General features: G+C 47.6%; 3 protein-coding genes across 3 annotated transcripts; 1 reads left to right on the top strand and 2 right to left on the bottom strand.

Annotated features, from left to right (window-relative positions):
* Positions 1-10155: 10155 nt before the first annotated feature.
* Positions 10156-16380, bottom strand: PtA15_7A242 (uncharacterized protein; the record flags this gene model as incomplete). Its single annotated transcript, XM_053170829.1, has 11 exons — positions 10156-10161; positions 10226-10307; positions 10367-10770; positions 10839-11650; positions 11750-12750; positions 12808-13134; positions 13260-13383; positions 13453-14355; positions 14418-15779; positions 15862-16046; positions 16316-16380. 11 exons carry the CDS (start codon positions 16378-16380, stop codon positions 10156-10158), a joined length of 5271 nt encoding a protein of 1756 aa, XP_053022071.1.
* Positions 16381-17053: 673 nt separating this feature from the next.
* PtA15_7A241 (uncharacterized protein) lies at positions 17054-17989 on the top strand (the record flags this gene model as incomplete). The annotated part of the gene is made up of 5 exons (XM_053170828.1): positions 17054-17093; positions 17170-17238; positions 17305-17370; positions 17449-17511; positions 17613-17989. The coding sequence occupies 5 exons, from the start codon at positions 17054-17056 to the stop codon at positions 17987-17989; spliced, it is 615 nt and encodes a 204-aa protein (XP_053022070.1).
* A 516-nt stretch (positions 17990-18505) lies between these two features.
* Positions 18506-19225, bottom strand: PtA15_7A240 (uncharacterized protein; the record flags this gene model as incomplete). The annotated part of the gene is made up of 1 exon (XM_053170827.1): positions 18506-19225. One exon carries the CDS (start codon positions 19223-19225, stop codon positions 18506-18508), a length of 720 nt encoding a protein of 239 aa, XP_053022069.1.
* Positions 19226-23402: the final 4177 nt, after the last annotated feature.

The raw sequence follows: 23402 nt of genomic DNA, 5'->3' as shown, positions 1-23402 counted from the left end.
GACAATCTTAATGACAAATTACCTCATCTGCACCCTACCGCTCTTGACTTCAAAAAGATGCTGGACTCAACTCACCAACATGCCAGGAAGTGTGTAGATGATGCTGTTGAATATAACAAAGGAAGATGGGATAAAAGCCATAAGGAACCGGAGTTCAAGATTGGAGAAAAAGTTCTATTATCCACGGTGAATTTTAATAATTTAGGTGGTAGCAGAAAACTTAAGCCTCCATTCATAGGACCATTCACCATTAAGCAATTGCATGGTAAAAACGCAGTGGAAGTCATTCTTAGTGAAGAACTATCTAGGAAACATCCTGTCTTTCCTGTGAGCCTGATCAAACCTTACAAAGTCAGGCCGGAAGAAGAATTACCCCCCCCGCAACCTGTCCCAATAGAAGAAACTCCACCCTCAGGACAGTTAAGAGTACATAAAATCTTGAAGGACAAGAAAGAAAGAATACAAGGTAAAGACACCAGACTCTACTTGGTCAGATATAAAAACTTATCCGCGGATAGAGATGAATGGCTACCAGAAAGTAATATACCAGATGGACCTATTCACCTGAGAAACTACAGAGCAAGTAAGAGATCAACCTGAGATGGCCAAAAATTTTTCTAGACCTTTCTTTTTCTGAGCAGAGACTCATCTTAGGGGTAGGGAATGTCAGCTGGCTACTATGGCAGAGCCACCGTGACATAAAAATATACAAATAAAATATGAAAAGTAGTTTTACATATGAAAGAGACATTATTACTCTTACATATGTAAAACTACGCAAAAAACATTAAAAACACTTATAAATAATTAATTACTTAGCTTTGTGTAATTAATAAGTAAAATATTATGAAAGATTCTGATTCTACGGGTAAAATAACCTAGGGTACCTCACTTACATGTACCCTTAATTATTATCCCTTCCTTGTGTAAACTAACTTCAAAGTTTACGCAAGTGCATCACGCCCCGCGTGGATGCACTTGTATGCACATATATATATAAGTACATATATTTACAACCATTTTCAGTGACATAACTGAGGTGTTGTGTACAGTTCAAAAGATAGCTTTATTTGTTGCGTGGCGCACCCAAGCCCGCGTGCTTTGTTGCCTAGAGCTCAAGCCCGCGCTCCTAGTGTAAATATATGCATAATGCATAAACTAGCCCGCAACCAAAGCGCTCAGGTTACCAATAAGTAAGAATGGACCAGAATACGCCCCAATAACAATATTACATGTGTTATAGGGCTTGTACACATGTAATTAATCACCAAACAAGATGTAATTACCACGTCATTCAATATAAAAACATTCTAGACTGAAAAGAGCTCTTGCAGCGTGCACAGGAGACACTAGAAAGCGCCCCAGCTTCTCCCAAGCCTCACTACACGTAAATTACAACTGTAGTAAATATGTAGAAGGGGTCAAATGAACTGGAGCAATCAATAAGCGCCTCCAGAACATGTATAAAGCACTGCTTACACGTGTACTAGTACACAGAAGCCAGTTCTAGTACCTTCTGTGGCACATTTTCACGGAAATGAGCGTCACAGAACCCCCAAACCAGCCCCCATGACGTGTAAGGCACGTGTAAAATCACGCAGAACCTCTGTAAAAGGTCCTTGGCAACCCTTGTATCCAAGCCCCAAGGTTCCACGACCCACAGCGCCTTCTAGCGCAACCAAATTGCCTCAGAATGCGCCCACAAGTGTCCCCATGTCCCCTGGGCGCCCCTGGAGGCCTGCCTAGGCTATATAAAGGGCCCTTTCTCCGCCCAAAAGGAGATTCCCCAGCTTTACATTACCTATTAGAATTTTACCCGCCTTCAACAGCCTCATTAGCCTGTGATTTGCCAGGTAAAATACCTACTTTCGTGATTTTTAGCCCCAATTTCCGCCCTGAAGCTGCCCAGTAACCACCCTGCCCTCAAGATTACCTCCTCTGAGCGCCTCCAACTGCCCAACTTCACGCCTGAAGAACCTCAAGTGCCTCTAGGGTCTTATACTAGTAAGTTTAAGCCCCTTCTCTTGAGATTCTCTGCCATTTCTTTCTGGGATTTAAACCACACCTGTTTACAGGCCCCAGTTCTTCATTCTAGAGGGATTAAACACCCCTGATTTATCAGGCCCCTCTTTAAAATTAATTATATTCATTTTATTACGTCAAATTGGCCCAAATTGGCCCAAATTGCCTTATTCTTACGCCATAATTCCCAACAATTACGTTGGAATTAACCCTTATAACCTTGTCTTAGAGTTTTATAACTCTAATCTTTTGCTTTGCACCACGTGTAGCTAGAAGGATAATATCCTTGGCATCACGTAGGCTGACACCGCTTCCACGGTCGCAGTGCAGCCATCCCCCCGTCGGAATGAGCACGTCCTCCAATCAATAAGGTGCCCAAACAGTTTGATCCACGGCATCCCTAATATTCCGTCGTAGGTATCCTTCAGTTGAGTGACGATGAACCGAGAGGGTCGGGTCATCCCCTCGAGCTGGAGTTCCAGCTCGTACGAAGATTTCTTTGTCGATCCATCAAAGCCCGCGATCGTCCTTGTGCACGAGGACGCCAGGCCTAATAGCCCATATTTAGCCGTAAAAGAGAGGCTCAACACATTATGCGTGGCCCCCGAATCCACCAGGAATTTGGCCGGACGAGGGGTGGTAGTCGTGGTATGCTCAAGGAGGGTGTGCGGCGCGAGGTTAAGAGGAATAAACAATCGGGGGTCGAATGCATTACTATCAACCAAATCGCTAACGCCAACACTAACTAACAACTCCTTGTTTGAGCTCGGGAGGGGCATACCCATCAGTCCCGAGCTCCGCCTTTTTTTGACCCCTCCGCAGTGCCCTCCTCTCCAAACCGCTTCGCTCCGCTCCTCCACTGGTCCAGTTCCTCCATTGCGGCCACTCGTACCGCTCCCTTCCCTTTGCCCTTGTCCGGGCACTCGCGTGATCGATTTCCTTGCTTCCCGCATCGAAAGCACAAGCCCTCTCTCATCATACGGCTCCTCTCGGATTCGGACAATTGACCTCGTATCGCCGAAATGTCCATCGCATCCGGGTCCGCTGCCGAGGTCGAGGGGACGTTGTTGGACTCGACCCCATTCAACTCGTTATCGATCTTGAGCGCCAAGTTCGAAACCGCAGCCAGGGTATCGAACTGAGTGCGGGACAGGACCAGGGCCACCCGGACTTCCTTTTTTAGGCCCTGGGTGTAGAGGCCGACCAGGGTTCGCGGTTCCCATCCCGTGTCGTGAGCATAGAGGAGGAATTGGTGGGTGTAGTGGCCCACCGTTTTGGTCTGCTTCAAGTGTCGTAGGGATCGTTCGGCCTTGCTTTGCTTCTCGGTGTCGTAGAACATGCTCTCAAACGCCGCCGTGAATTCGGCGTAGGTGGCCGCTTGGTTGTCGCAAATCTTGTGCATCCAAGGTTGAGCCCAACTACTCGCCTGTCCAGTCAGATACGAGAGCGCAAAGATGATCCTCGACCTGTCGTCCGGAAAGGCGGCAACGTTCGCAAGGATGTACAGGCTGACTTGGCTTGCATAGACCTCCGCTTTAACGCCACAAGAGCCGTCGTATTTGTCTGGCACGCCGATCTTCGGCGCTCGAATAGGTTGCTGGGCTCCTGGTATGTTGGCTGCTGCCTGGGCGTCCGGAGGAGGTTGGGCGTTCTCGGCTTGCTGGCGGGCGGCTTCGGCTGCTTGGCGGGCGTTCTCGGCCTCTTGTCTGGCGGCTTCGGCTCGTTGACGGAGGCCGCGTTCTTCATTGACGACGGCCATCAAGTCGGCCAGTTGTTGTTGTAGTGCGGCGACGGCGGCGGCGTCCATCTTGATTACAGGGGTTCAGGTTGGTTTCTTGGTTCGTGTCTGTTCGGTTGGTTCTGTCTGGGTCCAGCGAGTCGGTCTCTTCTGGTTCGGTTTCTGGTTCGGTTTTCGGTTCTAGTCGGTCCTCGTTCCTTATTTATAATGGGATCTAGCAATATGTTAGGATCAGCTCTAAGGGAGAAGGACCGGGTCGTGCCTCTAGCGGCAAACTATGTAGATTGCTAGATGAGGAGAGTTTGGGGATCTCTCCTCCGCTCCCCCTTAGGGTGGAGAGCTGTGACATGTACTAACTACAACATGTCCCAGGCGTGACATAGCGTACGGCGCGCGTGCAGCTCATAACAAACGCGCGCAAAGTGAAAGAAGAAAATAACCAAACATGATGAAAAAGAAACTGACAGGAGAACAAAACCTTCAACACAGAAAGGAGAGAAAAGAAGGGAAAAAAAGACCTGAAACGCCTTGAGGATGCGCGCCATGCCGCGCCATTGCAACTGAGAAAGCCTTGAGGTTTGAGAGCTTGAGGTCTTGATGTCTTGAACCTTGACGTCCTCCGGCGCGCCGCGCGCAAAAAAGAAATCCTCAGTTTGCCGCCTGTACTGATCTGTCCACCACAACGGACGGTCAACAGAGTCCTAAGGAGGACGGTCAACTGCTCTAGAAATGGATTATGAGCACTTGTGGCTCTCTTGAATTCATTGCACTTGCTGCGCACCGTGACCGTAAACCGTAAGGGAAAACAGAAAGGGACCAGAATCCAACAAGGACTACGCTTGATGATAGTGTTTTCTGTGAATTTGGGGACTTTGAGCCTTTGACACTATGGTCTGGGAACGAGTTATATGGTTTGAAATGAGTTATATGGTTTGACGTGCTTGCAACAAAGAGGAGTGTGAATGAAGAAGTGTGGATTGATATTGGGAAATGTGATAAAGATGAGAAAGAGAGAAGGAGGTCTGAAAATTTGCAACTCTGAAGCAAGTGACACTGGTGATCTGGGGTCTGGGGGGAAGTCTGTGGCGATGTGCTTGCAGCTTCTCCTCTGTCGGGGGGTCATATATGAACCACTACCCTGAGGCTGACAAAGTCTGCGCATGACACGGAGCTTTGTCCCGATCACCCAGGCGTCACCCGCTTAGCCGCCTCCATGGACAGGGGGGGACTTGTTTGTACCTTCCTCAATCCCCTGCAATTCTAGCCGGTGGAGATCTTGCCCTTCACATCTCTCCCGGCTAGGTAATCTTTCCCCTTTTTCCTTCCTCTCTCTCCTTTCCCTTCTGATTCCCTGAGTTGTACATACTGAGAGATCTTGCACTTCACATCTCTCCCAGATAGCCCTCACTTGATGCCCCAGTAATACAGACCCTTGATCTAGAATCTGCCTCTTGAGGCTCTTACGTTCCCCTTTGTTCCCCTCTCGACGACCAGCGAAGAACTCCCAACTGGAGTCCTTACAATAGGGGGGTTCAAAATTGATCCAGGAAGCTGTCCAGGTCTGAAAATCTAGGAAATAATTTGGACCTGGAAGCTCTCCTGGGGACCTGGGGGCCTGCTTAGCAAGAGGCTCCAGGAGGGTCTCTCCAGGTCCAGGAATCAGGCCAAAACAACACAAAACAAGTCCCATCAACACATCTTTGCACACCCCCGGCCACCCCTTGCCACCCCCGGCCACTAGGGATGAAACCGGGTCGGGTTCGGGTCGGAAAACAGTGCCCGAACCCGACCCGCAAATAATTGCGGGTCGGGTCACATTTTGTTTAACACAGCCCAAACCCGACCCTGCTTTTGATCAATTCGGGTTCGGGTCGGGCCGGGTTGGGTCTTGGGTCAGATAATGGGTCAATCCATAATATGCATTTCTGTAATTTCTTTGTAAGGAGTGGAATCTCCTTCACTGTTGAAGTGGCTCGAAAGGGGCACAAGGGCAAAGTTTCTATGACCAGGGACTGTATTTCAGAATGAGCGGGAGCTAGCTCAGAGAGATGTGTCAGACTACAGGGATCTCTGTATACAACTGGTGAGAAGAGAGAAAGAGTGGATAAAGTGAAAGGGGTGAATGGCTTACCTAGCTCAGAGAGATGTGTCAGTCTACAGGGATCTCTGCTGAGCTAGGGAAGGAACAGGCTGAGACTAAGTACCAATGGATTATGTAATCTAACAATGATAATTGTGACAGCTTTGTGAGACCCCAAAGGAGGGGGCTTACATTCTTATCTACTCAATAGCTTCTTGTATGTTTGTTTTATTGAAAATAAAGCACCTATTCATAAAGAAAGAAATTGAGGGGCCTTTCCGGTGCTTTTTGCAATTGGGCGCGCGTCCTGGGCATGGTGAGTTGTAGGGTTGAGTGGGTACGTAAGTGTTTTGGGTGATGGGTAAGTAATAAACTGAGGAACTACAAATGGGGGGGAGAGAGCTCCTTATATAGAAAAATGTGAGGGATTTTGGCTCCAGGGAAGCCCCTGAGTGAGGTATTTTAGCTGGCCTGGGCTGTACAACATGAGGGAGTTAAGAGGGAGTGGCTGTGTACAATTTATGCAAGGGGTGCATACATGAGGAGGGGCTGTGCCAGATGATGTCATAATTTATGCAAGGGGTGCATAAGCTGTGCAGGGAATGATCAGGTGATGTAATAAGGCCAAACAAAGTGGAGTTAGAAGGAACTAGAATGCGGGGAACCGTTCAGTTGAAGGGGCACAGCCTGCAGGGGCAGTGCTGCATATTGTCATGTACATAAAAAACAAACCCAAAACAATATATGTAGTGGAGATAGAATGGTGCGGGGAATGTTACTTGAGGCGCCTGGCAGGTGGTTGAATGGGTGCTACAGGTTGTCCAAGGGGTCTAACTTCCAGTGTAGTGGGGCTCCAGTGATGCTTCCAGTGGGGACTAGGGGTTAATTTAGCCGTGGAGTCCATTTATGGTGTCCAATGGATGGTATCTTGAGGCCTTCTGTATGTACATGAGAAAAACTTTTGATTTTTCACATTTTGTGTCCCACACCGGTACTGGTAAGCCACTGCCTTTGCTGAGTGAATTCAGTGCTGATGCCCCCGTGGACTAGAGTGTTGGCCTCCCGCGGGGGCTAATCAAATTCGCAGCACCGCAGTTTTTTTGTCCGATTACGCATAATCGGACAAAATCTGGACACCCGCGCCAAAAATTCGCAGCACCGCAGTATTTTTGTTGCGCCCGCGGCCTGCACCTGCCAAATGTGACCTTTCAAGCCGCGCGGGTCTGTAATTGGGTTGGTGGGTCAACCCAACAGCCAAAAGGGCTGCCCAAACACAACCCAAAAATCTAGCGGGTCTGTGGCGGGTCGGGTCAAAAACTGGTTTTTGAGGCAAAGGCCGACCCGAACCCGTGCCCAGACCCGACACGGGTCGGGTACCCGCCGGGTCGACCCGACCCACTTTCATCCCTACCGGCCACAACTCACTAGACCTTGGACCTTATCCTCAACCGGTGCATATAAATCTGATCATACCATACATACCACGCATCCGCCACCTACACTTCTAGTCTACCCCCCAATCCAACCATGCCAACCAAGCAAACCAACTCTATCACAACTACGCCTTGTGCTACCCCAAACGCTTCACCCGCCAACAATTTTCAGGCAAAAACAAAGAGAGCACTGGTCGCCTGGGAAAAAGATGGCAAATATGGCAACACCAGCATTCAAATCCTTCTTGACTGGCTTGCTGCTGATGGAATGTGAGCCGCGGCTCCCGCGAACTCACAGGAAGTATCACAGGAGGTGTCACGAACCACCATCAAGCGTCTACTTAGTCCCTCCAGTCCCGCCTCGCCTAGCTCGGCAGGGAAGTACGGAGACTTCCCCCGAGCTAGGTGAGCAAAACTTCCTCCTTTCCCCTTTTTCCCCTTTTCTCCCTTCTCCTTTCCCGCCCCAAAGTTGTATGTACAGGGAAGTACTGAGACTTCCCCCAAGCTAGCTCCCTTGCCCCCATCTGCAATACAAACGGAGGTTCTAGAACTGCTCTGCGCCCTCGTGCCCTCGTCCTCGCCCTCTTCCCCTCGCCCCTTGTCCTCGCCACTCGTCCCAGTGAAGCTCTCCGTGTCGAGAGCTTACATGGAAACTACAATTGATGGCGTGGCAATACAAAGACTGGTTCGACCAAGTCAGCTTTGGCAAATGAGATCTCAGCTGACATGGCTGGCGTTGGTATCACCCACTGTGATAACAAGGGCATCCAGACCAAGATGCAGGAGCTTCAAATTGCGTATGGAAAGGCTAGCGACTTCCTCCGGAACACTGGTTCCGGCCTGTTGGATGATGACATTGCCAACGTGACTAAAAACCTTGACAGTGAGTAAAATCCCCATCCTCAAGAATTTAAACAACACCCCTGATGCTTTATTATCCCAGGCGCACTTGTCAAGATATGCAAGTACTGGGATGAGTTGGATCCCATCATGTCAACAAGGACATGTGGTTCAAGACCAATGGTGGGCCTGTCCTTTTTGGAGCATTGTGCGTTGGTGCTGGCTGAAGCTCTCAACATTCCAAGAGAAGTCAGCCGTCATGCTTCTACCGGCCAACATGCAATTGGCTGGTTGGGAAACCTTCCTCAACCCTTTCATGAGATTGTTCCCAGAACGTTAGTAGAACCCTAACCTCAGAAACCAATTGGTGTATCAATTGTCTTGACCGCATGAGAACATTGCTTGCTGGGCAGGAGAAAATTGTTCACCAAACAGTCCCACCCCCCATTCTCAGGTTTTTGAGATGGGCTGTGGTGTACAGTCTTTTTGACCCAACTGATCACGTTACCTTATGATGCAACTGGAAAACCGGAAAGTAATGGAAATGTCAATCAATGCAAGGAAGGTAAGCAGTGGTGGATCAAGCTTTGTTGCACAGATTAAGAGGACACTACAAACAGTGTTGGGTCCAATTATCTCTAGTCTCTTATGCATATTTTTCATGGGTACCAAAGTGGTTGGAGCAACTTGAGATGCTTGCTGTGGTTTCAATCTGTTTGTCACAGGAGGGCGTGTTGCTTATCAGGACTTATTTGTTGTATGAATAGCAGTGTGTCATGCTAAAATTTGGACGTGTTTTTCCTACTGTTCCTCCATCCAACTCATTCATGATGGTGTTCCTTGCAGGATTAATAGTGCAAGGACACTTGGTGTGATGGTACTCGCACCAGATCAAAAACCACACCTCCAAGCGGCATAGGCAGCTGGGAGTGCATTGTCCCCTCAAGTCCAACACCACCACAATGTCTCCTCCGAGTAGACTTCAAGCTACTTCCAGTTCTACTTTCAGTCATTGAGATCCGGGCAAACCTCCACAACCCCCTTCCAGCTCACCAACAACACCTGAAGAGGTGGCGCAATTTTTGTACTTTACTGATGCATGCATAAAAGATGGTATGTACTTACAATTGGTTTCATTTATTTTTACAGGCAATTGATCTGCCTCTCTTTTTATGTCATCCATCCAGATTCTGCAAATCTGCAGATGTGGAAGAAAGCAATGTGCAAGATGATTCAGACATACATTAAAGGCATCTGAGCTGATGGTGAGTCAACACTTCAACCACTTCAAATATGCTGAGTGGGATATCCAGTAAGAAATACAGGATACCTTGTATCCCAAAGCAGACCCCTATAACGGAGTGTGCTTTGGCACACTCATAATAACGGTCACTGCATACATTGTTCATTTTTCCTCAAGGTATATTGATCAAAATTTCAGGTATATTGATCAAATTGTCTTTCTTCAGATAAAAATATATACAGGATTATTAATTTTAGCTGGAAGTATATACTGAATTAAATGAATTAGAGAATGTAAGAATGTAAGAAAAGAAACAGTAGGGAAATATATACAGTCAATTTATAATAATAACTCAAATGATTGCCTCCAATTCTTTAATTAATTCTTTCACGTCAGGTTTTGACCGCATTTTCAAACCATCTCTTCTGTGTGCAGTAATAGAATCCAGCCATTCCCGGCTGTAGCATGCTTTTGGCATATTAACCGGTGGTTTCAACTGACTTTCTGTAGGGGAAGAAACACGGCGCCGTATCCTGGGAGCGGCACCGGAGGCGCCTTTGGGGGTTGCTGCGATTGAACGAGCTTTCAACTGATTGATCTTCACCATTGCATCCGTAATTCTACGGTGCCGCCACGGAATCGATCGAGCAACACATTGTTTAGGCTTACTCTTCTTGTAAGATGTTTGGACAGTTTGCGAAGCTTTGTCATTGGTGTCATTGTTGCTCGTATATGCTTTGACAATTGGAACTAAACCCAACAGCCTCGGATACTTGCTTAAGACTGCGACACGTGTATGTCAGAGCTGGATAGACTTATTTAAGCTACCATGAATGAACTGTACAATACACAAGGTTTAATTTGCTTACGTTTACCAATCGTGAATGACGTCTATTATCTTTCGCAGCAGTCGCTTGTTGATCTTCCGTCCACTTGTTTTCTTCTCGATATCTAAAAGAGGAAGTGATCAGGATAAGATATAAGTAGATGGGAAAAAAACAGTAACTGACCTTCTCCTCAGTCGCTGAGTAACATGGACGTAAATAGCATTTCGAATTGTTTCTTCCTTCAAAATTTCAGGGTCAACTCCCGTGTATTCCTTGCATCTCACCAGCTCCATGAAAATCTTAACGGCGAGGTCGAGTAAGTGCTCGTTATCAGGGCTGTCAATGGGTTGTGTGAAATCAGGGCGGAAGGAGCGAACGCCGGCTTCGTTCATCATTCTCCGCATAATAGACAGGGTTTGCGGCCCAGCAGCTGGGCCACCTGGCCCGTCAGGATATGGATAGTCTGGATCACTGATCTCGGCATCATCTGAAAGTTCATCGATGTCCATTCGCGTGTCATCGTCGTGATGAGGGAGCTTCTTGCTTTTCGACCCTAGGAGAGTAGCGATGTGTTGTCGGATCAAGCGCTGTGAAAAAAGTCAGTTTGCAAACCGAACACATGAGGAACAATATCAAAAAAATATCATGGACGTACAGGAAATTCCCCGCCTTGCGGTGTTTCGGTGTCGGTAGTAGCTTTTGATTTGCCTTTGCCATTGTGAAGTGTTGTTGAAAGAGCACCACTGGAAGAGGCCTGCATTGATATACTTAAATCTTGCATAGTCTCAATCATTCCATCCATCCGATTGATTATCTTGTTGCCAAATTCTGAGGACTGGCGGACGTAAGATTGGATAAGATTGAACATTTTTGAACTACCTTGATCTGCCTCACGATTATCCAAAGGTTCTGAAGTTTGCCATCTAAATAAATTGGATGGTTCATTGTCGAGATATTCATCATGCGCGGTGGAATCTTTGTCGATAGACATGTCTTGAGGGGGTGATTGAATTGGGGAAGATCGTAGACCAGGATTTTCAGGATAGTTATAAACAATAGATTGCATGGATGAGCGGCTGGAATCAGGAGTGCCTGGGACTACTCTTTCGGAGAATAGTAGAGGGGGTGAGGTTGGAGGTGAGGGGTTCTTATCTGGATGAGTGTGATGGTTCTTGCGTGCGCGTGATCGTTGTTTGAGCTTTGTTGGTTTAGACTTGAGGCCATGTTGAGACTTGTTAGTGTTTTTAGGTTTGTTAGTTTGTTGTTCGGCCAATTTACTGGTTGGTTCAGCAGTTTTGCACCTTTGTTCGGAATCGTGGCGCTGTTTGTGACATGCAATGGTTATTAGACGAGTTCTCATGGCATCATACAACTCGACAATGCGTGCTCTGTTATCCTGAGTTTTATAGGTTACTTGATGTTGTTTCAAGCGGGCCTTCATTTGCTCAACGTTGAAACGGCTTGAAGCTAAAATAGGCATAAAGCATCAGAATCCCATTAAGGTTGCGAATTAAGCAGTTTACTCACGTTGTAAATCGAGAGATGAATCATTAGCACGGGGCTGACACTGGATGTCTTCGTCGTCATCTTCAGGTCGTACATCAGCATTTCCCTCAAGATCGCCGTGGTCTTCAGGTTGTTCATCAGGAAAATATTCAAGATCATCGTCATCTTGAGCTACATCAGGGTGTTCATCGGGAAGATACTCAAGCTCGTTGTCATCTTCGGCATTGGCATCATCGTCTTCAGGTAGTACATCAGTGTGTTCATCGGGAAGATACTTGGCATTGTCGTCATCTCCAGGTCGTACATAAGCATTGCCCTCAAGATCGCTGTGGTCTTCAGGTTGTACAGCAGTGTTGTCATCGGGAAGATATTTGAGATCGTCGTCATCTTGAGCTGCATCAGGGTGGTCATTGGGAAGATACTCAAGCTTGTCATCATCTTCGGCGTTGGCATCAGTGTAATCATCTGGTAAATATTCAAGGGTACCATCATCTTCAGTAGCGTGGCCATCGGGAAGAGACTCGAGACCGTTGTGGTCTTCAGGTTGTGCAGCAGCATCGTCATCAGGAAAGTACTCAGGATTTTCTTTGTCTTCAGGTCGTACATCAGTGTGCTCATTGGGAAGATACTCAGCATCGTCGTCATCTCCAGGTCGTACATCAGCATTGCCCTCAAGATTGCTGTGGTCTTCAGGTTGTACAGCAGTGTTGTCATTGGGAAGATATTCGAGATCATCGTCATCTTGAGCTACATCAGGGTGGTCATTGGGAAGATACTCAAGCTCGTCATCATCTTCGGCGTTGGCATCAGTGTAATCATCTGGTAAATATTCAAGGGTACCATCATCTTCAGTAGCGTGGCCATCGGGAAGATACTTGGGATTGTCTTCATCTTCAGGTGGTAGATTAGCGTGGCCATCGCGTTCAAGATCATCATTGTTGTCAGTTGCTACGTTGTTGTCTATGCCACGTGCCGGATCGTGGGATTCATGTTCGGGGTCTGAGTCATTGTCCTCAATGTCAGAAGTGGATAAAACCACGTTGCTGGCCTTGTAAGGTTTCCTGCGTCAATGTCTGCATTGATAGGTATAAGCCTCGACATCAAGCTCGGTATCCAACGTTTCCTCCTGAGTTTCAATAGAAGGATCCTTGTGAATGTGGGTGGAGCTGTTGGAGGTTTGATTGTCAGTCACATTACCGTTAGGCACTGAGGAATCTCGGTGTTGTGTATCATCTTCTTTGTCGGATTTTGCGTTATTTGCAGAGGTTGAAATGGACGTTGACGCAGAGGGATGCAGGGCAAGGTTGGCATGCTCAATTGCAACAGAACGGGCAGGGGCATGAAAGGCAGAGGTATTGACAGTATCCTGAGATCTTTCCGTGTGGGTGAAATGACCGGTTGATTGTGTCGTGGCTTGAGCGGGTTGTTTACCAAATGGAGAAAGCCTGGCCAAAAAGTTGAAATCAGATTCATCTGGCAAGCGAGCACTCCTGGGCCTCCGACAGCCTAGACGAATTTTTGACCGGGGGGGGTGGCATTAAGTCGTCGCTTGTGGGATGAGGGTTCAAACTCGTGACTTTTCATTAAGGAGCGGTATAATCTGGACAGCGTAATTATGTCATTGTCTGGATTGAAGTTGACACAATATCTAATCAAAATCTCTTGAATCTCATCTGGAGAGAGTGTTGATGGCCCTAAATTATTTAGTCGTGTCAGTGCTAGAAATTGGTGGTGGAAATGGAAACACCTGATGATAAACGTACTTGGCCACTCATCTTGTGCATGTTTCCGTTTGTGTTTGCTCAACTCTTGTTCAGTCGTCGTAACATGTTTGGTAGTGGCGCTGAGACTGGATGAGGCTGCTGGTTGAGGTGATAGCCGTAGGCTTGCCGAGCTGGCAACAAGAGGCGGTGGTGACTTGCGATGCTGGGGATTGTGATGTGTAACAATGACAGGTAACGGGGCTGGATTAGAAGGTCTGCGAGCGGGTCTCCGGGATTTTTTATGGCGTGGTAGGGGTTTGGGCGGAGAGATCATATGATTTATTCGCTTCTTCTTTGAGCTCAGCTTTGACTGAGGGCTACCAGCAGATTCACGCTTGCGCTTGTCAACTTTCTTCTGTACCTGATTGCGGGAAGATGATCGTTCAAATCTTGCCGGGTGATTTGTGGCAGACAGCTCTGGGTCCAATGGCTCGACATTAGGGGTAGGAGGGATGGCTACTTTTGGTTCAGCGGAGGGATGATCTGCCCGGCTTGATGGGAGTATGAGAGGAGAAGAATCAGATGGTTCTTTTTGATTATCCGGAAGGGCACCACTGCAGAGGTCTTGGGGGACAATTGGGACGGGCAAAAGAGATTCTGCTGGTTGAATGTCGGCTTGGTGATTACGCTGGGATACTGGAGGAATTTTGGGAACAAAGTTGAGCTCGGGATCTCCTGCCTGATCAACGCCTTTCTTGGATCTCTTGCGTCGGCTGTGGCGTTTAGGTTCAACTTCAGTAGTATTTAGCCGTTTTTGACATGGGAGTTGTGGCTCGGCGGTTGTACTTTCAATAAAAGACCGATATATTCTTGCGAGCATGATCTTCTCGTCTTCACGGTCAAAAGGTACTTGATGTTCGGTCAGTATTTCTTGGATCTCGGGGCCAGACATGTTTGCAGGTCCTGAAGGGATAGCAGTCATCAGCGCAATGTAGGTAGACCAATCGGAATATAGAAAAACATACTTGGCCAGGTGCCTTTTGGACGTTTTCGTTTGACTTTGCTACTTTGAATGCTGGGTGTGTGCAGGCCAGATGCTGGGTTCTCAGTATCCGTGATATGAGTAGCGTTACTCGAAGGGTTTGCATTTGTACTGGTCGAGTGAGTAGTCTGAGTGGGGGGCGGGAGATTTGAAGCCAACACAACAATTGAAGTGGCGGGGACGGAAGCAGGTTTTAAGGGTATCTCGGGGCCTGTCGCGATGGAAACCACGTGGGCTGATCGAGTATCGGCAATTTGAACATACTGGATTGGGTCCGACGGAATAGGGGGAGCTGGGCCTTGTGCGATGGTATTAATCTGAGCTGATAGGATTGAGGGGGACGAGCAGGGGCCACATGGGACAGCCACGTTATTGGCCGCTAAGGTTGCTGCGACGGGCAGGATTGGATTGGAATCAATGGCGGGGGGGAATGTGGCTGTGACCTCTGAACGAGAAGCGATGTGGGTGGACAAGGGCGCTGGGGCTGGTAGGTTGGGATGATCGATGTGATGATCGATGTGAGCAGAATCTGAGGGGCAACTAGCTTTTGTTCGTAGGCGCTTATTTACAGTTGCCAGGGGTGCTGAGTTGGTGGTTGTCTTTACATTGGCTTTGATGAGGTGGCCGTGGTAAAGGGTGACCAATGTAGCGTGACGTGCATTGGCTCGATGCTTGATTCCTGCTGTTTTCAACAACTGCTGAAGGCGCTCGCTGCTGAGACTTGCCAAATCGGATTTAGACCTAGGTTTGGCGACATCGTCTTCACATGCTCTTTTAACGTCACCGGTGTGATATGACGTATTTGAAGAGATGGTGGTGGTGCGGGTGGTAGAGGGGTTGTTTGGGCGGTTGTTGGGTTCAGCCAACTTGTGGGTTTCAAGGCTTGGCGGGTTGTTGGAGATAGAGGGTTGAGCGGCTTGATTGTTCGGGGTAGGCAGAGTTGATTGTGGGTTGTTCAAAGCGGGCAGACTTTTTTGAATGTTGTTCGAGGCGGGCAGAGTTTGAGAAGCTGAAGAGGTACCGGGCTGGCCGGTGGCACTATTTTGCAATTGAGAGTTTGAGATTTCCGAATTGCTGGCTTGTACTGAAACGAGGTGACTTTGGTACAGCTTGAGTAACGTTTTTCGATGAGCTTTTGGGTTAAATGGAATCCCAGCATCTGTTAAAAATTTCTTCAAGTAAGCGCGATCCATCACTGTTGCTAACGGGCCCTTCTCATTTGTGTTGGTAGAAATAAATTCGTTGTAGACGTTCATCAAGGGGATTCGACGAAGGGAATCGTCAACCGGAACACCATGTTCCGAGAGGATGGCGCGCATTTCGGTCATATTCAGTTGGTCGGCCGCTGCAAAATAACTCTGGACATTGGTTACAAGGACGCATATGATTTGGTGAGAGAAAGAGATGAATAAGGGAGGAATACACACGCTTCCATCTTGCTGGAGCTTTGGGCACTTGATTTGAAGAGACCGATATTGGTGAATGTGGTTTGGATTCATCTAAGGAGGCCGAAGTCGTTTCGGATTGATCTGCAAAACAAACTTGTGAATCCTCGGCGCCATGTTCAGAAGAGTGGAGTGGAATTACTTGGCATAGTGAGCGGGTCCAGCCGCTAGTCGAAAAATTGACCGCAATACACTTTCAAGATTAAACTGTAGCAAAATCGGAAATCAAAACATGAGATAGACACGGAGTCGTCCAGTGAGCTTTCAGGGAGGATGTGTGCTTATGGATGGGCTTACCGGTTCAATTCTCAACGTCTAAGGTGAGAAATCGAGCTAGATCTGAGGTGAGAAGTCGAGCCGGCCCTCTGATGTTAGTACAATATAGAATGTGGGCCCTTTGAAATGATCAAAATATTTTACTGGTAGTCGAAATAACGCTAGCCCTTTGATATTGACATCCCAAATCCACTGGAATCGGAGGAACACTTGCGGCCCGCCCATTGTGATTCCCACATCCGACAATGTCAAAGGTTTTCGAGGGGTGAGTTGTTGGAACTTGGAAGTGACGCGACGGAAACAAGGCGGTGTGGTTGATAGTTCTTTGTAGGCTGAGGTTGGTTGCGGGCCGTAAGGTAAGGTGGTTTTTGCTGGTTAAAGGGACAAGATGGTGGTTGGCGGTTGGGGCAGTTGTAGGCATAGTAACAGGGCGAACTTTGTATCTTTTGAATTTTCTATTTCGATACTTCTGTACTGTATTCCAATAGCCCATGAATCTTGTTCATACATATGAGTTCTCTGTCTCTCTATCGGCTATGTACTCCGGTGGGAGGCTCACTGTGGTTGGCCGCGAAGCGGCCCCTTATCCTTCCTACGGAGACAGACCCTCCGTCGCAGCATGTATGTACCATTGTTCCATCTTCTTACAGCAGTTATGTAGCTTCGCCGAGGCCTCTAGGGCCGAATGCATATGTAGTTGAATATATGAAAGCTGAATGGGAAACTTAGCGAAATTCACGGACAATGGTACTCACAACTCGAGTCTTGAGCACCTCACTTGAACGCGCCAAGGAATCAGCTTTAAGTCCCTTCGTGAGATCAGCTCTGCTCTATTCTTCACCACTCGGAACCGCGAAACCGACTCTTACCGCTTCCCAACATCTAATACTTTTGCGCCATGCATTCCAACTGTCTCTCGGAGTCCAGTGCTGATAGAGGTAAATACATCATACATTTGTTATTGTCAATTCAAATCTATGACATCAGCGTGACCCGTGACCCTTTTTATGTCAGAATACGTGCTGGTTGCATCTGCCAATGTCATTTCCAATGCCCAAATGCCATCCAACTCTGACAAAAACGGTATGTACATATGTCGATACTCAGGGTTCCGATAGATGGATTGGTAAATAAATATGTATCCTTTAGAATTTGTGTTTGTCCCATCTGCGTCATCTGCGACTGCCCAAAATCCCGAGGCCAGGCCCAAAGAAGGTGTGCATATATTTTTTTATTTGCATGCATGCCTACAACATCAGCCTAATTTTATTTGCCTTGCGTGCATGTGCATAGAAATCCGCGCGAACTCTGTCGACTTGAGCGAGTCTGACCTCAACGCGTTCTTGCCTGACGAAGGTGCGTGATTTACTATATTATGTTATCACATTCTACCTATTTACATACATATTATTACGACACAAGCCTAATCTTCTTCGCCTTCCATAACATGTTCATAGAAATCCGCGCGAATTTTGATGAGCACTTAAGCGAGTCTAACCTCAACGCCGTCTTCAATAGCTTTGTGACCAATGGATCTTACGAAGGATCCCTATTGCCAGCCCAGTTTGACCAGATTGTGGACCAGCTTTCCACCAAATACGGCTTTAGCATCCCCGTCAGCATAGACCACGTCCAAGGCCCCAACGGGCCTGTTCCAGCCAACTATTTGATCCGCGCGACTCTGCAAGAATGGACTAGAGCCCGGCAAGAAAGCGGGCACGTCGACGGGCACTTTCCAGATTTTGTGGCCTTCAGGGGAATGGTGCTTCATGATGATAATCTCAGCGAAGGCGGTCAGCAAATCCCTAATGCAATAAATATTTCTGACAACTAACACTGACTTGCCCTTTTAACATAATAGCTTTTGTCGGGTTTTTCAGAGGTGACAAGCCATCGGATTGGAAACTAGTCTACCAAATTGTCATTTCTAGAATCTTCGATATGGGTTTTTCATAGATACTTCTGACATACTTTAGTTGTAACTGTTAATGACATATACATGTAGAAAGTTTTGTTTCATGAAAGTTTTGTGATTAGTCGAAATCAAAACGTTGGTTTCTTCCAATCAACATTTCTTTTTTGCTCCGCCTCATGTGGGACCGGAATTTTGGTCTCTCCCTTGCCTGCAGTGATAACTTGGGGCTGCACGGCTCACACTGGCCTCTTATCATATAAAAGTGAATGCGAAAAATATTAATGAATTGATGTGCCTTTTTTGGGATGTAAGACGGCGTCTTATTTGAATAGACGCCGTTTCAAGGAAAGGAAAATCGCATGAAACAAGTAAAAAAATAACATCAATAAAAACCCGTAGCTGGGGAAACAGGGGTGGAGAAAAAAATCTAATGTTCTAGTTTCTGTCCAGCAAAACAACCGCAATTGTCTCAAACGAAATGTCATGTGAAATTTCACCTGGTTTAAATTTGATCCAAGCGCAGTGAGAGAGGATCTCACTTTCATGAAAAACCATGGCGTGTGTCTCAGGGTGGAACATTTGCAGGGAAACTTGCATCTCGTAGTCAGCTAGCTGCCTGAATGGATTGCTAGTGATCGGAGGAACCGCTTTCAGTGGCTTAATGGCGAAGAAAACATCCTTATAAATCTCGTCATCAGGCCTGATACGGGCGTGGCGGAAAATTGAGTCTATTCGACCATAAGTTGCCTTAGAAAGATCTTTGAGTCTGACGATCGAGTTGTTTTGGCTCACGTGAAAGGTTGAATAGACCTCGCTACGAATTGAGTGATGCTTAAGAAAGCTTGCCCGGGATGTGACAGGAGTATAGTTTGAACGATCCGTCACTTCCTTTGCAGAGTAGTCAGTTGAGGTAATCCAAACATTGCCATAGAGGGGAAATTTATCGTTGATTTTGTGAATCAAATTGTGATAAAGTTGATCATCGAGTGAATCATCATATCTTCGATGGTTGGTGACTGGAGTAAACGGGATGGGATCGTAATAGGATTTCAATTGTTGAATGAAAGGCTGCATTGATGGAGGAAGCTGCTCAATATCAAGCAGGGCCTTGAGGTTGCCCACTTCGCAGAATTTTTTGAGAAAAGTGATTTCCATCTTGCCTTAGAAAAACAAGAATCCAATCAGAATCGAGTAACAAGTGCGGAAAATAAGGTGAAAGTCTTACCTAGGCGGTTATTATTGCATGCTTTCAGGATTTGAACCATGACACGTTCCATGGGGAATGACCAGTATGCTCGTGTTGGCCCAAAACGTTCCATACAATCGGCCAAATGGATTGCCATATGATGATTGGGGGCAAGCTTGACGTTTTCGAAGATGATCAGTGAGCTTTCGAGATACGAGATGATGTGGTGACGATAACGACTGATTTGTTCCTTGCTTGTTGACCGTTTCATTGCTATATTTACCAGAGACACAAGATGCGCAAAGTTGTGCAGCAGCGATTTTGTTCGAGCAGTAGAACCTTTCCAAAGTATCGGTAAGAGGAGGGGCAGTTGCATTGTGAACAAGTTTCGCCACTCGTCTGCCTTGAATTTTCCGAATGCTGCTTTTCCAAGGACCGGTATGGCCCTTTGAATCCAGGTTGGGTAACGAATTCGGGGAAGCATTTTATTGATAAACTGTAAACCACGTGAATCAATGATTATCTCGTTGGGGCCTGTTGTCCAATCTCCGTTCCATCCATCATCGAGTGGATCAAAAGGCAAATTGGCTGGATCTGTTGCGGTGATAAACTGGAACAGCAGAATGTGATGATGATGTTCGTGGAAGGATAATCATTGCATGAGAAAAGGAAAACAAGGAGAGAGAAGAGAGAAAAGAAAAGACAAAGATACACTCACCTGGAACAGCAGAATGTGATGATGATGTTCGTGGAAGGATGAGGAAAGGTCCTTCCACGTCTGCTGCTCCAGGTGACTACAAAGGTGAAATGTCACGAGCTGTGATATGTACACGAAAGGATTGAAGCACAAGAACTTGAGAAAAAGGGAAGAAATGACTACACAACCTCAACACCCCCCCTTGCTGAAAACCTGAGAGAAAAGAAAAAAAGGAAAGAAAGAGAAAGGAACAACAATGATAGTGAGAGAAAGAAAAGAATTAGAGAACTCCAAAGCGCGCACGATGTTCTTCCAGTAGGGTACGACCAAGAGGCTTAGTGAGCATGTCGGCGAGCATATCCTTTGTGGAGACATGCAGGACCGAAATTTTTCCCAGTTTGACACATTCGCGGGAGAAATTATAACGCGCATCGATGTGTTTGGTGCGCGCGTGATGTTCAGGGTTCTTGGCGAGAGCTTCAGCACCAGCGTTGTCGACGTGTAATGGGATCGCAGTCTTTGGTCGGAGTTTGAGTTCAGTCAGAACGTAGAGGAGCCAAAGACCCTCTTTGCAGTAGTCAGAAAGAGCCTTATACTCCGCTTTGGTGCTCGACAGTGACACTGTTGCCTGCTTTCGAGATTTCCAGGATATCGCCCCGTCGCCTAGTCGAAATGTGTATGCGGAGGTGGAGCGTCTGTCGTGGCGATCTTCAGCCCAATCAGAATCTGAGTAGCCAGAACAAGTTAAGGAGCCTCCCAGACGGAGGCGGAGGTGTTTAGTGGAGATGAGATAGTTGAGAACGCGGACGGCAGCTCTCCAGTGAGATTCGGAAGGATCACGGAGAAATTGAGACAATCGATTCACCGCAAACGCAATATCCGGGCGGGTACATTGGGACGCCCAGAGAAGCGCGCCAATGAGCTGCGGGTAAGGACCGGAGGAAGTTTGTTCGGTCTGTTTCTGTGGCACAAGATCCTTGAATAACAGATCGGTGGGTGTTTTTACCAAGGAACCGTTGTTGTATATCATCTATGTAGTGAGGTTGAGATAGGTGGATGGTATTGTCTTCCAGGTTCCTGTCTATTTTCATGGACAGGAAATGATGGAGGTCTTCATCCGCACCGATTTTGAAACGTTTCCCGAGATTCTCAATGAGCGGGTCCACAAAAGTCGGTTCGCCGACTATCGCCAAGTCGTCTACATGCACAGTTACCGCTCCGACTAGAGATTGATTCCTGATTTCGAAATACAAGGTAGGGTCGTATTTTGATTGTGTAAGGCCTGCTTGCAAGAGACCGTTATGCAATTCAAGATTCCATTCGCGTGGGGATCGCTTTAAGCCGTAAATCGACCGGTGAACCTCGCAGACCCAATCTGGATGGTTGGGATCCTCGAACCCTGGAGGTTGTTCCATGTATATAGGCTCTTCGAGGTGTCCGTTGAGGAAAGCTGTTTTGAAATCCACCTGTCTACCCTTCCATTTCTTGATGGCCAAGAGACTTAGAATCAGTCGGAGAGTCTCTAGTCGGAGGGTGGGTGCAAAGACTTCCTCGTAGTCAACACCCTGCACCTGAGTATATCCCATTGCCACAAGCCTGGCCTTGAGTTTTTGTATGGACTTGTCGGGTCGTCGTTTGACCTTGAAGACCCACTTGGATTTGATGATTTTCCGTTTGAGAGGTCGGGGAACCAGGCGCCACGTTTCCATGCCGAGGAGAGATAAAAATTCTTCTTCTGCCGATTTAAGCCAGCGAGCCTTGTGTGGCGACCGGAGAAGTTGTTTCCAGGTCTTAGGTGTGTCGACTTCGTCGTCGGGGGAGGTAGACTTGGCCCAAGTGCCGTAGCGTTTGGGAGCACGTAGCTGACGACCGGAGCGTCGAGCTGGTGGGGATGAAGGTCGAGGCGGCGGTGGTGGCTGAGAAGCAGAAACGGGTGACAGGGAAGGCGGGGAGGGAAAAGGAGGTGGCAAGAGGGGGGCGGGGGGAGGAGGAAGATTTTTCTGGGGACTTGGGGAGGGAGGAGAAGAAGGAGGGGGATTTTGCGGAGAAGCTGGGGAAGGAGGGGAAGCATTGAGAGAGGGAGGAGAAGATGGAGGGGGGGAATCTGATACGTCCCTGGGAGCGTGTATGGATGCAACAAGGCGCCGATCAAATCGAGGTTTGAGTGGGATATTAAGTGGTGGGGAATCTAGAATTGATGGAGATATAGCCGGCGCCGGTGGAGCTGAGGACTTCGTCGAGGTGGGAGAAGGGGAAAGGTGCGCCGGCCACGGAACGTCAACAAATAATGGAGAAGTGATAAACTGGAACAGCAGAATGTGATGATGATGTTCGTGGAAGGATGGCGTTTTAGCTCGGCTCCGTAGGGAAATGAATCGTCGTCGAATAGGACATCCCGGGACTTTATTACTGACTTCTTTTCCATGTCCCAGAGTCGATAGCCGTTCCCATCGCCGAGATAGGAGAGAAGAAGAGCTGGACGGCCTTTTGCGTCGAGTTTCTGTTGATTGGCTTCTGGTACCTTGTACCACACCAGGCAGCCGAAAGGGTGAAGAGTTGAGAGATTAGCCAGTGGTTGTCGGAGAAGTTTGTTTGGCGCCTTGAAGCCTGCGGGAGTGTAACATGGAATGGAGTTTAGCGTGAAGGAGATATGACGCATCGCGTCTGCCCAGAAGAGTTTTGGAAGACCAGCACTCTGGAGGGAACAGCGGATAAGATTGCCAAGTGTGCGATTGGTCCGCTCGGCAACACCATTTAATTCAGGAGAGTGAGGGGGGCCCGGTTCATGGGAAATTCCAGCAAGGTCGAGATAAGAGGTAAACTCAGAGGAGATATACTCCCCGCCGTTGTCCGATCGCAATGCCAGGATCCTGTGAGAGCCATCCTTCTCAAAATGGGCGCGAAAAATCTTAAAGCAGGAGAAAACATTCGATTTGGATTTCATGGGAAAAAGGGAAACAGCTTTTGAGAAGTCGTCGACAAAAGTAACAAAGTATTTGTATCCTTCCCTGGATACCACCTCAAACGAACCGAAATCCGAATGGATAAGCTTCCCGGGGGCGTCCGACCGATAATTCGAACGAGACTTGAACGAGGATCGATGCATCTTTGATTGTACACAGATCGTACACTTTTGAACGTCCACTTCGTTCATGACGCTCGGTTTGACGTTTAGGATTTTGAGTAGGTGTTTTAGAGGCCGGAGGCCTATGTGAGAAAGGCGCCGATGGTAACCCATGAGAGTGCTGTCAACAGAGGACAGACTGTGGGTCGAGGTGGAAAGCGACTTTACCTCATTGGATGGAAGGTAGTACAAACCCCCTTTGCGGTAGCCGTGTCCGACAATCTCACCATCCACGGCGAGGGAGTTGGATTTGACGATGTCGCACCCATCCTTTTGGAAGATACAGGTGAGGCCAGCATCACACATCGCCGCGATTGATAGGAGC

This window comes from Puccinia triticina, chromosome 7A, assembly GCF_026914185.1.
Source record: "Puccinia triticina chromosome 7A, complete sequence".
Taxonomy (NCBI): domain Eukaryota; kingdom Fungi; phylum Basidiomycota; class Pucciniomycetes; order Pucciniales; family Pucciniaceae; genus Puccinia; species Puccinia triticina.
The sequence above is the reverse complement of the archived record's forward strand: the minus strand, read 5'-3'. Positions and strand labels throughout refer to the sequence as shown.